General features: G+C 38.5%; 1 protein-coding gene across 1 annotated transcript in view; it reads right to left on the reverse strand.

Annotated features, from left to right (window-relative positions):
- Jasper (JIL-1 anchoring and stabilizing protein) overlaps positions 1–13,037 on the reverse strand; it is a 34,082-nt gene extending 21,045 nt beyond the window's left edge. The window contains 9 exon segments of the mRNA XM_045755127.2: positions 1,586–1,731; positions 2,518–2,701; positions 3,528–3,650; positions 3,652–3,689; positions 4,925–5,066; positions 5,068–5,103; positions 5,833–5,965; positions 9,623–9,699; positions 12,700–13,037. Coding sequence (XP_045611083.2) covers positions 1,586–1,731; positions 2,518–2,701; positions 3,528–3,650; positions 3,652–3,689; positions 4,925–5,066; positions 5,068–5,103; positions 5,833–5,965; positions 9,623–9,699; positions 12,700–12,777 — 957 coding nt within the window. The 5' untranslated portion in view covers positions 12,778–13,037.
- Between the last annotated feature and the right edge of the window lie 293 nt (positions 13,038–13,330).

Genomic DNA, 13,330 nt, shown 5'->3' on the forward strand with positions numbered 1-13,330 from the left:
GTGAACATGAAGTGACTACCAAAACTAGTGGCAACTTCTTGGATGGCTGTCAAACTAGTGGCAACTTCTCGGATGACTGTCAAACTAGTGGCAACTTCTCGGGTGACTTCCAGACTAGTGGCAACTTTTCGGATGACTGCCAAACTAGTGGCAACTTCTTGGATGACTGCCAAACTAGTGGCAACTTCTCGGATGACTGCCAAACTAGTGGCAACTTCTCGGATGACTGTCAAACTAGTGGCAACTTTTTGGATGACTGTCAAACTAGTGGCAACTTCTTGGATGACTGCCAAACTTGTGGAAACTTCTCGGATGACTGCCAAACTAGTGGCAGGTCCTAAAGGGACTGCCAAACTAGTGGCAGGTCCTAAAGGGACTGCCAAACTAGTGGCAGGTCCTAAAGGGACTGCCAAACTAGTGGCAGGTCCTAAAGGGACTGCCAAACTAGTGGCAGGTCCTAAAGGGACAGCCAAACTAGTGGCAGGTCCTAAAGGGACTGCCAAACTAGTCAAAACACACAAAGTGTGTGCCAAACTAGTGCCACTTCTAAATGGACTGCCAAACTAGTGGCAGCTTCTAAGGACTACAAACTACGGTAACTTCTTGGGCGACTACCAATCTAGTGGAAAATTCTTCCTTGAGAAACTGCCAAATTATTGGCAAGCACTTCTCAAACGTTTCAATTACACTTTCATTCGCCTGTCGATAATGTCTTCTGAATTGTTTGAAAATGCTATACGAAATTTTGGGATAAGCGTCTTAAATATCTAAGAAATATTTTAGGCAAACAAACCCATTCAAGAAGTTTCCAAAGCAAACAAGGAATAAAACAAAAAAAATATTATGGATACAAAGAGTGTATAACAAATGTTAGAACATTTGTTCCAAAGAATATTAAGCATATTAAAGTGGACATTATAAATGGTAACTGCAGACAGCACATCAAATTACTTCTTTCCACTTGCTATTCAATATTCCCATTCATATCACATTCTCTCTATGTATGCTCAGTTCAAAATATTTTTCTTATCAACTTGAACCCAATTATATTTCCTTCACTACTTTATAATCATTCATTTGTTCAACATGACTATATCTTCATGGAACATTCTCTCCAACGAACAGATCCACAGGAGCTCTGATTAGGGTTCAAACCTATGCACCGAGTGTTCCCGGATGCACTGTAGTCGAACACCCAGATGTACTCAGTGCATGGGTTCAAACCCTCATCAAAGGCTCCTGTGAATTTTTCTTTGATATATCACATTAATGTGATTTTTCCGTGTATTCTCTTCAATCTTAGATCAGAGAATATTCCCATTCCCCATCCAACTAACATTCATTAACTTATTCATTTTCCTAACACTTAACATCATCATCAGAAAACCTGAACTGCTTTATATTTTGATTTTGATTCTTCACATTAACCCAGTATTTTAATTTTAAGTTCATATATCAGATTAGGAACAATTCCTTCAATATGCATCCACCTCCTATATTGTCCTTCCTAACCAGAGCTCTTGCTGCTAGCACAACTCTCCATTAACATTAAAATAGCTACACAGCTTGGATATTTAATACTTACCGACGGAGTAAGCACTACTTCATGTGGCGATGGAGCTGCTTCTTCAGAAAGTGAAAGTCTTTTTTTGGGAGTGATAATAGGTGGAGAATAGGGTGGACTTTTTGTACCAGTTATATCTCCTGCTGTTGTGGTGGTGGTTGTTACTTCTGAAAAAGAAACATATACAAATACCAATTAAATTAGCTCAGAATCTTCTTTGCATAACTATTTCATAGAGTAGCTACACCGAGAACGTAATGATGTCCATGCCAAGCTGTTAAATAAAAATTAACAATTAAATTTTTTTTTCTATAAACCTATTGAACAGCAAATCAAAGATTTTCTCCTAGTACATAAATGAAGTGTGTGAAATATTACTGGATGGGGTGAAAAAACATTTAGCAGATCAATAAATCATTGAAATTTGTTTATGAGCTTGGATACCTTACCATGTTTATCCATCAGTTATTCCCCAGTTTATCAAGTTAAATAAAAAAAGATAAAAGGAAAAGTGTAATTAATGTATCCATAAAGGTGCAGGTCCTTAATAATTCGGTTAATGAAGGGAATAAGACCACAGGGTTTTCGTGCTATTTTTTAATTAGGCTATATTTTAATGTTTTCATCACCCTTTGTGTTTTGAAATGAAAATGGTTGAGTTTGGAAACATTAGACATTAACTTTACCTTGAACATTTATAAAGACAACAAAAATATGTCTTTGACAATTGCACTATGAGGTTTTTGCCGAAACCAGGTGCGCAGTGCGGTGGCTAAGGGCTTGTCAACAACCCACTGATATGGTTAAGGTTAGTATATGTGGAAACTATGCAAATGTAAGGAGAAAATAGTATTCATATTCTTAGATCTAGTGCTTCTTCATATACTTGAAGCTACTGGACACACCAGAAGAATGACAGGTTTCAACTTTAGGCATGACACCTCTCAACTAACCTGATATGGATGTTGCCAGTGCATCTGTAGCCGCAGGTGTATCAGTGGATCCATCTGTGCCTGTAACAGGTGTTCCTGCAGCAGCAGACGGTGGACGAGAAGCATCTTCCCCTTCATCTAGGAATTTTTTAGGTTTTATCAATCTGCCACTTCGACTAACTTGTACCTCGGTTGTATCTGCTGACTGCAGGGAATAGAACACAAATACAAATTAATAAATGGAAAACATTACAAAAGCTTTAATCTATAGTTAAAATATATTTGTCAATAGACCACTCTTAAGGAAGACTTTTTGCCCATTATAAAGCCTTAACAGCTAGTAAGGTATTTATAGAGTATTTTGCAAATTGTGAATTTATACATTTTAACAAAACCAAAAGTATTTACCAAGTCTTCAAAGTTACATGCAAAATGATACAAAATACAACATTTTTGTCAACAAAAACAACTCTTGTCAATATTTCTTCATATATAGTATAACTATAAGTAACCTTGGTTACTTGTCTGCATTTCCTAAACCTTTGCAATGTCACTTAATATTTTCTCATTCTTAGCTTTTCCTCAATACTTGTGCATTTATCTTTTTGCAGTTTCTTTTCTACCCTTTCTCACCCTCACATGCTTGCAAAGACAATCTTAGGTTTACTTTGTTAACATTTAAAAGGGTTGTTATCATTGTATGTTGATCACAAGAGTAATGTGGTTATCTTTGTAAGCTGATTTAAGTTATCACTTTTTATGCAAATTATGTAAATATGGGAATAATACTTCTATACAGATGTACAGTAAGAGTGTTACTGTATAGACTAATATACAATATTGGTCTACTGGTTAAAATAGACCAATGCAAATAGTTCTGCTATCACTTTTAATTGCTTATTATCAATGAGGTCATCATGTACCATAAACAAAGTCAGTACGTACTATCACAATAGTCAAATGCCAAGGATTATTTTTAGATCACCTTGCTGTGGAGTACACTTTAGACCTTCACTACCCAATAAACCTACCTGTTTTGGAGTATCCTTAGGTGTCTCTTTGAGTGGTATGCGAACCTGCTTGGGTGTATCTTTGGGAGTTTTCTTTAAATCTGCCGAAGCAGCTTTCTTCGCTGGTGTTTCTGTGGTGCCGTCCTGAGTCTTGCCTCTTCCTTTTTCTGCCAGGTTTCTTCCCTACAATATATAAAACTAATTGTATATGAATTAGCTCATCCAATATACTTCCATTTAAGCATGAAGGAAGCATAATTTTACAAAGTATAATTAGTGTAACTTCAATTTACAGTACTAGTTTTCAGGTTCACAAAGAACAAATCCCACTTTTCAAATCAATTACCCATCTATCAGCAGGTAGTCACCTGAATTGCTCATTCATCACTTCCCAATTAACCAAAACATCTCAATGGCAGCCAGCACTTGTTTGAGTCAAGGAGTCGCAATAACGTGGCTGATATATGTTCACCAAACCACACACTAGAACGTGAAGGGACGACGACTTTTCGGTCTGTCCTAGACCATTCTCAAATCAATTTTTTCTTAGAATGGTCAAGGACGGACCGAATTGTCATCGTCCCTTCACTTTCTAGTGTGTGGTTTGGTCAACAATCCTATCCAAGCTACCTCACTATAAATACAGTGGAAGTTGGAAGAAATCATTTGTTTATTAATATGAGCATCCATAAATGACAGGAAACTTCTGAATTGGATATTGCATGACGCACATTGAACCTGCCTATTCATTCTCTTTCCACCTGTTATTCACATAAATAATGCTTCCACACTTTTCTATCCTCTACAAGTAAAAAATCATAAATACAGTACTAAACATTATATTTTAATGATGTTACTATAGATAATAGTATATATGCATTATATAACAAGCATTGGTGACAGTGGCTAACAACTCTGGCAATGATAAGTGTTGCTAATACGGTAGAAAAGAAAATGTTTACTTCCATTTTTTGCTAATACCGTATGCCTATTAACACGAGAATCATAAATAACAATTTTTATGTTATTTATCTTGGGTTCATTAATTAATAACATAATGAACTCAAGAATGTAATATTGTTGGAAGCTGAAAAGTTATACTCTAGCCAAATGGCTGTACAGTTTTGGGTTCATCACTTTCACGTAAACATACGGTACTTTTTGTTTTCTTCTTTTTACACAGAAGGGTATAGAAGATAATAGACTCCAGTAGTTAACCACAGCAACAACTCACGGCTTAATAAGATCAGGTATTTTTTCTTATCCTGTTTTTTCCTTTCATTTCATAAGCCACTTTCCTTTCCTGGCCGACTCAACACTCGGCTTTGATTGCACAATACCCCTCTTGCATTTAAAGGGGAAACTCATCAAACAAGCAAAATTCAACCTGTACAAAAAGATAAAACAGTTGTATCTACCCTTTCCAGCTGACTCATCAATGATCAAATCTCCAGGATCTTCATCAGACTCGTCAGATTTCAGGTCTGTTACGTCGGCAGGAGTGCTGTTCTGAAGCTTTTTTAATGGCTTAGCAACAGTATTTTTGGGAGTAGTTGGGAGCAGAGTTGGTAGTTGCCCCAACCTCAGGTGGAATGGGCTGCAGAAAATAAAGCAATCAAAGGAAAGTCAAATTAATATATAAAAAGCAAAAAATCAGTAGGCTACAGACTTATTAATATCCTTTGAACAGTAGAACCGAATTAGTTTTACCCAAAAATATTGAAGTGTATAATCAGTCTTTGTATCTACCTGCAGTCAGTTTAGAGAAATTATAGTCAAATATACAAAGCATGTCTTTAAAACATAAATGCTATCATAATCCCAAGTGTTTTATCATTGCAAATTCATCGTCAAGTGCCGTGACAGTTTGTGATTTGCCTCTCTAGTCATTTCAGAATTCTTTATAAATGGCTTAACATATATTTTTTTTTTTTTTGCAGAAGCCTACTAGGATTATACCCCACAATAAAAATTTTCCACATGCCCTCCTTCCAGGAGGGCATGTGGCTGCTCATTTTTTTAGAGCAGCTATACTGATTTATTTTCAAGGCATCACACATGAACTACTCTTTCCATCTCAATGATTTTTAAAAACTTTTGATATCTACCAACAAAGAGAGATAAATGGCCCAATAACAAATATCTTCCTTTTGATAAGTCTTGAAATTTTCAAGCCAATGCACAAAGGCATTCTTCAGATAATCAAGATATACCTAATTATCACTGGAGTCACCATGCTCATCCAGTAATTTGAGCATCAATTTGCTGTAACCTGCTCTATCAAAAGAAATCACATGATACATAATTATTAGGAGATTATACTCACAATGCTAGAATCAAAATTTGGATTATGAATGATCTGCCAGAGTCCCTCATTAAAGCCTTTCCTCTTCTGGGGTTTGCCAAATCTTTCAAGATTATCCTTGTATGGAAAGATGTCATCTGGTTTCAGAGATGCCCTGAAATAAAGTGCAAGGATTGATAAAAGGCAGACATTAGTACTACAAAATACACATCCAAATTCCCTATTATCTGATACTGACTAAGAAGCATCAAATATGACAATGCAAAATCACCAATGGCTATTCTGCTTCATTGCAACTACAGTATAACTGCTGTATGTGACAATCGCACACACCATCTGGTCTAATGGAAAGCCTGTCGGCAAGTCACAAATTAATATACGCTCTCATGGTAATAGCATCAAAGTCTGCTTGAAGCCTTTTGCACTTGAGCGCAACTAAAAGAAATTAACTAACCAAACAATGGAAATAGAGATAATAACCACTCATGTCAGTCATTGCCTGACAATGTCATAAACATAATTTCTTAAAATTAAGTATGAACATCAAACAAATCAATTCAACATATGACAAAAACTCATATCCAAAATTATTGAGCTGAAATTATAGAACAGTAGTTTATTAAATATTTTCAATAATACCAATATTGTGCAATAAATGTTTTTAGTAGCTATGTCACCACTCTTCATGTGTTCGCCTCTGATATGTTGGCAAGGGTAAACAGTCAACTTATTGCTCCATCTTTTGATTACAGATGACCCTCAATTTGAATAGTTTTGGAAAATAAAATCTTTGATGATACATAGGCAAGTACTTCTGTACAAAGTTTTGAAATACATGTGTGAATTTGAAAGGAACACAAGATTTGCTTAAGATTAAAAAACTAATATGGATAATATTTTTTTATCCAATGGCATAAGGACTTCTCACCAAATTATTGTTTTACAAAGTTTTTGGATTATATTCTTGCATAATTGCACGTTCAAACTATTCTGGACTTCATTATGTGCTGCACTGTGGCTGGAAAGTGGAGGGAGCAATAAACATTAATGTTCAAATAAGTACTTTATTAGTGTTAAAAAATGGGAACAGCAAACTAAAAGGCTTCTGGAATACTGGTATATATATCCCTATTTCCCTTGTAGATATAATTCACATGTTTTTTGTATAGGAACATAACTCCCTGCATGATTCAAGGGCAGTTTTAAAAGTGAATTATGTGTAATTTTCTTCACAAATTCTGGCAGCTTGTCCAAAACACCCCAATACCATCACGAAAATAACGCAGCTCTATTGTCTATATGCTATTTGTCGGACTACCACATGCATGCGCGAAACGTGTATGAGATGATATCAACACAATTATCAGGAATATTTCAATTGTTTAATGCAAGTACTATACAAATGTTCAGATACATTTGGGAACATAACATTAAATTAAAAGGTGTTTTCTGCAAGTCAAATACAGTATGCAAAAATCGTATTCAAATTCCGACACACATGATTCTGTACACAACTGTCCAAAGTAATCTTTGAGATTACTTCAAAACACTTTCAACTAGAGAATAAATATTACAGTATATTTTGGTGAAATTGTTGTTTTTCCAAATTTATGCAGATCAACCTCTCCATTCCTTACCAGAATAATATTTAAGGGGCACATTAGCTCTAATTCTGCATTACTTTACAAAGAGTCAACTTTATCATGAATATCTGATATACAAGTTAAGTCTTGCTATTTCCTCACTTTATAAAAATCCTTTGTCTGTCTCCAAATCCTTCCAAGATGTGAACTACGGAATTTCTTCCAATAAATGTATTTAATTCCACATCTATTGTCCATTAAACTTTAAAACCACTACTGTATTTTGATTAGCACTTACTTCACTCAAGTATGAGCAAGTGGCACCTACTACATTTGAGCACAAGCATGTGGCACCTACTACACTCGAGCGTAGACAAATGGCATCTGCTACACTCGAGCGCAGGCAAGTGGCACCTACTGCACTCGAGCGCAGGCAAGTGGCAATTACTGCACTCGAGCGCAGGCAAGTGGCACCTACTGCACTCGAGCGCAGGCAAGTGGCACCTACTGCACTCGAGCGCAGGCAAGTGGCACCTACTGCACTCGAGCGCAGGCAAGTGGCACCTACTGCACTCGAGCGCAAGGCAAGTGGCACCTACTGCACTCGAGCGCAAGGCAAGTGGCACCTACTGCACTCGAGCGCAGGCAAGTGGCACCTACTGCACTCGAGCGCAGGCAAGTGGCACCTACTGCACTCGAGCGCAGGCAAGTGGCACCTACTGCACTCGAGCGCAGGCAAGTGGCACCTACTGCACTCGAGCGCAGGCAAGTGGCACCTACTGCACTCGAGCGCAGGCAAGTGGCACCTACTGCACTCGAGCGCAGGCAAGTGGCACCTACTGCACTCGAGCGCAGGCAAGTGGCACCTACTGCACTCGAGCGCAGGCAAGTGGCACCTACTGCACTCGAGCGCAGGCAAGTGGCACCTACTGCACTCGAGCGCAGGCAAGTGGCACCTACTGCACTCGAGCGCAGGCAAGTGGCACCTACTGCACTCGAGCGCAGGCAAGTGGCACCTACTGCACTCGAGCGCAGGCAAGTGGCACCTACTGCACTCGAGCGCAGGCAAGTGGCACCTACTGCACTCGAGCGCAGGCAAGTGGCACCTACTGCACTCGAGCGCAGGCAAGTGGCACCTACTACACTCGAGCGCAAGGCAAGTGGCACCTACTGCACTCGAGCGCAAGGCAAGTGGCACCTACTGCACTCGAGCGCAAGGCAAGTGGCACCTACTGCACTCGAGCGCAGGCAAGTGGCACCTACTACACTCGAGCGCAAGGCAAGTGGCACCTACTGCACTCAGACCGCAGGCAAGTGGCACCTACTGCACTCGAGCGCAAGCAAGTGGCACCTACTACACTCGAGCGCAAGCAAGTGGCACCTACTACACTCGAGCGCAAGCAAGTGGCACCTACTCCACTCGAGCGCAAGCAAGTGGCACCTACTCCACTCGAGCGCAAGCAAGTGGCACCTACTACACTCGAGCGCAAGCAAGTGGCACCTACTACACTCAAGCGCAAGCAAGTGGCACCTACTACACTCAAGCGCAAGCAAGTGGCACCTACTACACTCAAGCGCAAGCAAGTGGCACCTACTACACTCAAGCGCAAGCAAGTGGCACCTACTATACTCAAGCGCAAGCAAGTGGCACCTACTACACTCAAGCGCAAGTGGCACCTACTACACTCAAGCAAGTGGCACCTACTACACTCAAGCAAGTGGCACCTACTACACTCAAGCAAGTGGCACCTACTACACTCAAGCAAGTGGCACCTACTACACTCAAGCGCAAGCAAGTGGCACCTACTATACGTAAGCGCAAGCAAGTGGCACCTACTACATTCGAGCGCAGGCAAGTGGCACCTACTACACTCATGCACAAGCAAGTGGCACCAATCCTAACTTGAGTTGAAATACAAATACCGTATATGATTCTATATATAGCAAGATGTAAAAGAAATACTGTACATATATATTAACACAAAATACAGAAAAAGTCATTGCAATAAATAAAAAAATGTTACTCAGAGGAAATCTAAAGATAAATAGACAAATAGCCAACTTCAGCATGCTGTGTGATATGATACATCACTTTAAAATTCAATTATAAATTTTCACATTAGGCTGTAGATACAACACATTAGGTCAGGCAAGTAAAAATTTTCAATAAACCTGTGAACATCAATTATACAATAATCAGAAATGTACTACAGAGATCTTGTACTTACGTTTCATATGTCCCATAAAACAACACTGGATATTTTTTGAGAGGCTTTCCTGCTGGATCAGGTTCAAACTGCTCAACCTAAAAGACGAAAAGCCATCAAGAGCCACTCCACCAAAAATTATGTCTGTTATACTAAGTGCAGCTTCACATAAAAGTAAAAAAAAAGATATATCCTGTTACAGCCAAGACTGCAAAAGGACATTGAGGAGAGAATGGAAACTAAATACAGAACTGTAATTTTCCAGCCTTCATCTGTGTTTTTTTTGTATGAAGAGAAGTATCAATATTATAACATAAGGCACCCTACTTTAGAAATATACATATATAATACTGTATTAAGAATATAATCCTTCAAATAAAAGCTTGGTAAATATTGTATGTCCAGGGATTTTAAACCTTTTTATGAATACAGACTCCCCAATAGATCACGCATGTCCCCATACCCACTTTGCCAGACAGTCAAAATGAACTTCACCCCCATTTATATATAGCATCTTACAAACACTACCATCACTTTGTCTTGTTATACTATACCAACATTGTTTAGCCAAGATATTCCTAATTATACATTAATGTATTGATTTATCAATTTACTTATGTAAAGTTTACCAACTGGTAAACCAATATTGTATTACAAGGTATTAATATTGTATTATGTATTCTTGTCTTAGATAATACTTGGCATACTTTAAGAATGTGCAACCTTTTTCATTGGCACCCATGTAGCCAACTACAGTATTGTGTTCTTATCCAAAATCTCTATCCTCATATCCCTTCCAAGTGTTAATAGTCCAGATAATTACATCACCTAAGTGGTGGAAGCATTTTATACATTTAAATGTAGATGTGACAGCTCCAAAGGCAGGAATTCATACAAGAGTTGACTGAACATTGAGGTGAGAGAGAATAGCTGAGGCTCAATCTCTGCAAGCATTAGACAAAATTGTCATTTCACTAATTGTATGTCATGCCTTAGAATAGGCTATAATGCCACTTAAGAGTACCGACTCATTCTGCTATCATATTATCAGATCTTGGATCCCAAAACATGAACTGGCAGAACAATGAATATCTGAACCCCTGTCACCTATACCCTTGAATGCTAGTTACCAAACATCCGAGAATCATATTTGTTATTTTAAGAATGTTACCCAATACCCTAGTAAGAAAATGAAGGGACGAATAATATGGATCATTATATACATGCTTATGCTGAACTGATGGAATTTCTGAACAAATAGATAATACATCTTGCCATTTGGAGACTGTCAACAGGGTGTCTGGACTGGGGTTTGCAATGAAACACATTTCTGGTAAACCCTTAACCCTTGCACTGCGCAGAGCGCCTTTAGGCGGAGAGTTGTGCTATTTTTTTTTAATTAGGCTATATTTTAATGTTTTCATTACACTTTGTGTTTATAAATGTAAATAGTTGAGTTTGGAAACATTTTGACATTAAATTTACCTGAATATTTATAAAAACAACAAGAATATGTCCTTGAAAATTGCCCCAAGAAGTTCTTGCCAAAATCAGGTGTGCAGTGCAGGGGTTAAAATACTATCATCATGTTGATTGCCTATGTAATACTTTTATCATGACTTATGTCTTGTGTCACTGTTAGAATACCAATATTGCCCATATGGTTCCAATAGGTCAGTGGAGTCTCCCAGTAGATATCAGAGGCCACAAATACTATGGAATGAAATGGACTTCAGCTCCTGGTTTCCCAACCATTTCTCCTCCCCCCACCCCCTGTCCCATCCCAAATCCTTATCCTGACCCCTTCCCAGTGCTATAGTCGTAATGGCTTGGCACTTTCTCCTCATAGTGCCCCCCTAGTCCTGGTTTCCCAGAATATGAGTGTAGCACTTACCTAGACCAACAGAGATCTTAACAGTATATATTTTGGTATTTTGTTTTAACTTTAGCATACAGACCCTTACTTTTTAATTTATTTCAAATGAGTTAAGAAAACAAAGTTTGTCCTTGGCGCCTCTCACCATAACACTGACTAAAGTCAAAAGGAATGTTGACCACTGACTAGGCCAAAATAAATACTTTAGTTACAGGACTTTTTGAGTATATTTTTGTATATTTTTTAATCCAAATCTATCATTACACAAAGAAAAACAAATAAAACAATTGGCCTTATTTTTACCCGTAGGCAGGGTGACAATTTTGTATGGTAGCTGCACTTTTAAAAAGAGTTAATACCTGTAGTGCCCTTTCAAATGTCATTTTATATAATAATCTTGACACTTTTGAGTCATAAGTATTGCACTGAATCTAACAGAACCATTTTTAGTCAACTGTGAACATCAATCATTTTTTAAGAGGCCAGAGATATGTAGGCAACTATATCATACAGGCAACTGAATTATATAGGGAACTTAACCCAAATACAGTACAGACCATAATATACACATAATACTTGCAGAATTTTCTAATAAATGTTTGTATGGCTTGGCATACAGATACCCACACCAGATAACCAGACAATTTGCAGTGTTATATATCCAGCCACCTACATATTTTGGCTATAAGAAGAAAACTACAGTGTCATTTTATAAACATTTCTCCTTGATATAAGTGTTTCTGTAGAGGTATTTATGATTTTAAATCAAATCTGAAATCAAACAACTTAGGAGGCCAGATACCATAGACTTTACTCAAATAAGATGTTTCCAAGACCTCACATAAAATTTGATAGAAGCTGCACTTCAATACTTTTAGTATATAATTTAAAATCAGAAATGCTGCAGTTTGAGACAATAGTGAATTACAGCATCTCTAGCAGACACTGAGGTTCCTTAGGAAGTTACTATGGCCTGAATTTCCCTCTTTGTTTTCCTTTATCAGGACTTGCCTATCAAATTTGCTCCAAAATATTCAAATGAGAATGAATAAGGAAAAGTTAGGAGTGTTTGTGTGTGTGCGCGCCCCGACAGACACCTACAGACAGGCTGTGCACGCACACGACAGGAGGGCGAGTCTAGGCCGGGAGGCCTGGCTACACCGCCTACATTTACACCACCTCTAAACTACCCGTACGCCCACACCGCCCGCGCCTCACTCACCCTGGCCGGCCAGTGCGGGTAACCTTTGACCTTGGCGAACACGGCATCCCCGGGTTTGAATACGTCGTTCTTGGGCATTTTGAACGGTTTCCCAGACCGAGGAGGATGTCACACGTCCCGCGGGCAGCGCGAGTGGCGCCAAACAAGTTGCTGTCGCGAATCCTCCCTTAATCTCTTGTTATGTATCGCTGCTGACGCTCAGGTGCCAAAGGGTGCGCCACTTAGTAAATTCCAGGGTTTATGGCGGGTTTAATCTCTTGGTAAACAAGTGAGTAATGTGATTAACTAATGAGAACACACTTGGCGGGGACTCGCCGCCATAATCGTAAACAACGTCTGCCAAGTGACGCTCACTTTGCGCACCCTCACTCACGCCCTAAATATTATATACACATAAATTCACGCTATTTTCAGGGTGTTTAATGCACTGTAATTTCATATTTATATTTAGTATAATAGTTTTCTTCGATAATTTCCTTCTAATGGAGTTTAACCGGACGAGCCCAGGGCATGATTACCTTGCGAATTTGTGCGTCTCTCACATGTTATAAAACTTATTATCTTTAAGTTGTTCGCCAAACACGATGTTATAAATGAAAATCAAGCCTTTATGTCACCTATTATGCAATAA

This window comes from Procambarus clarkii, chromosome 9, assembly GCF_040958095.1.
Source record: "Procambarus clarkii isolate CNS0578487 chromosome 9, FALCON_Pclarkii_2.0, whole genome shotgun sequence".
NCBI classification, from domain to species: Eukaryota; Metazoa; Arthropoda; class Malacostraca; order Decapoda; family Cambaridae; genus Procambarus; species Procambarus clarkii.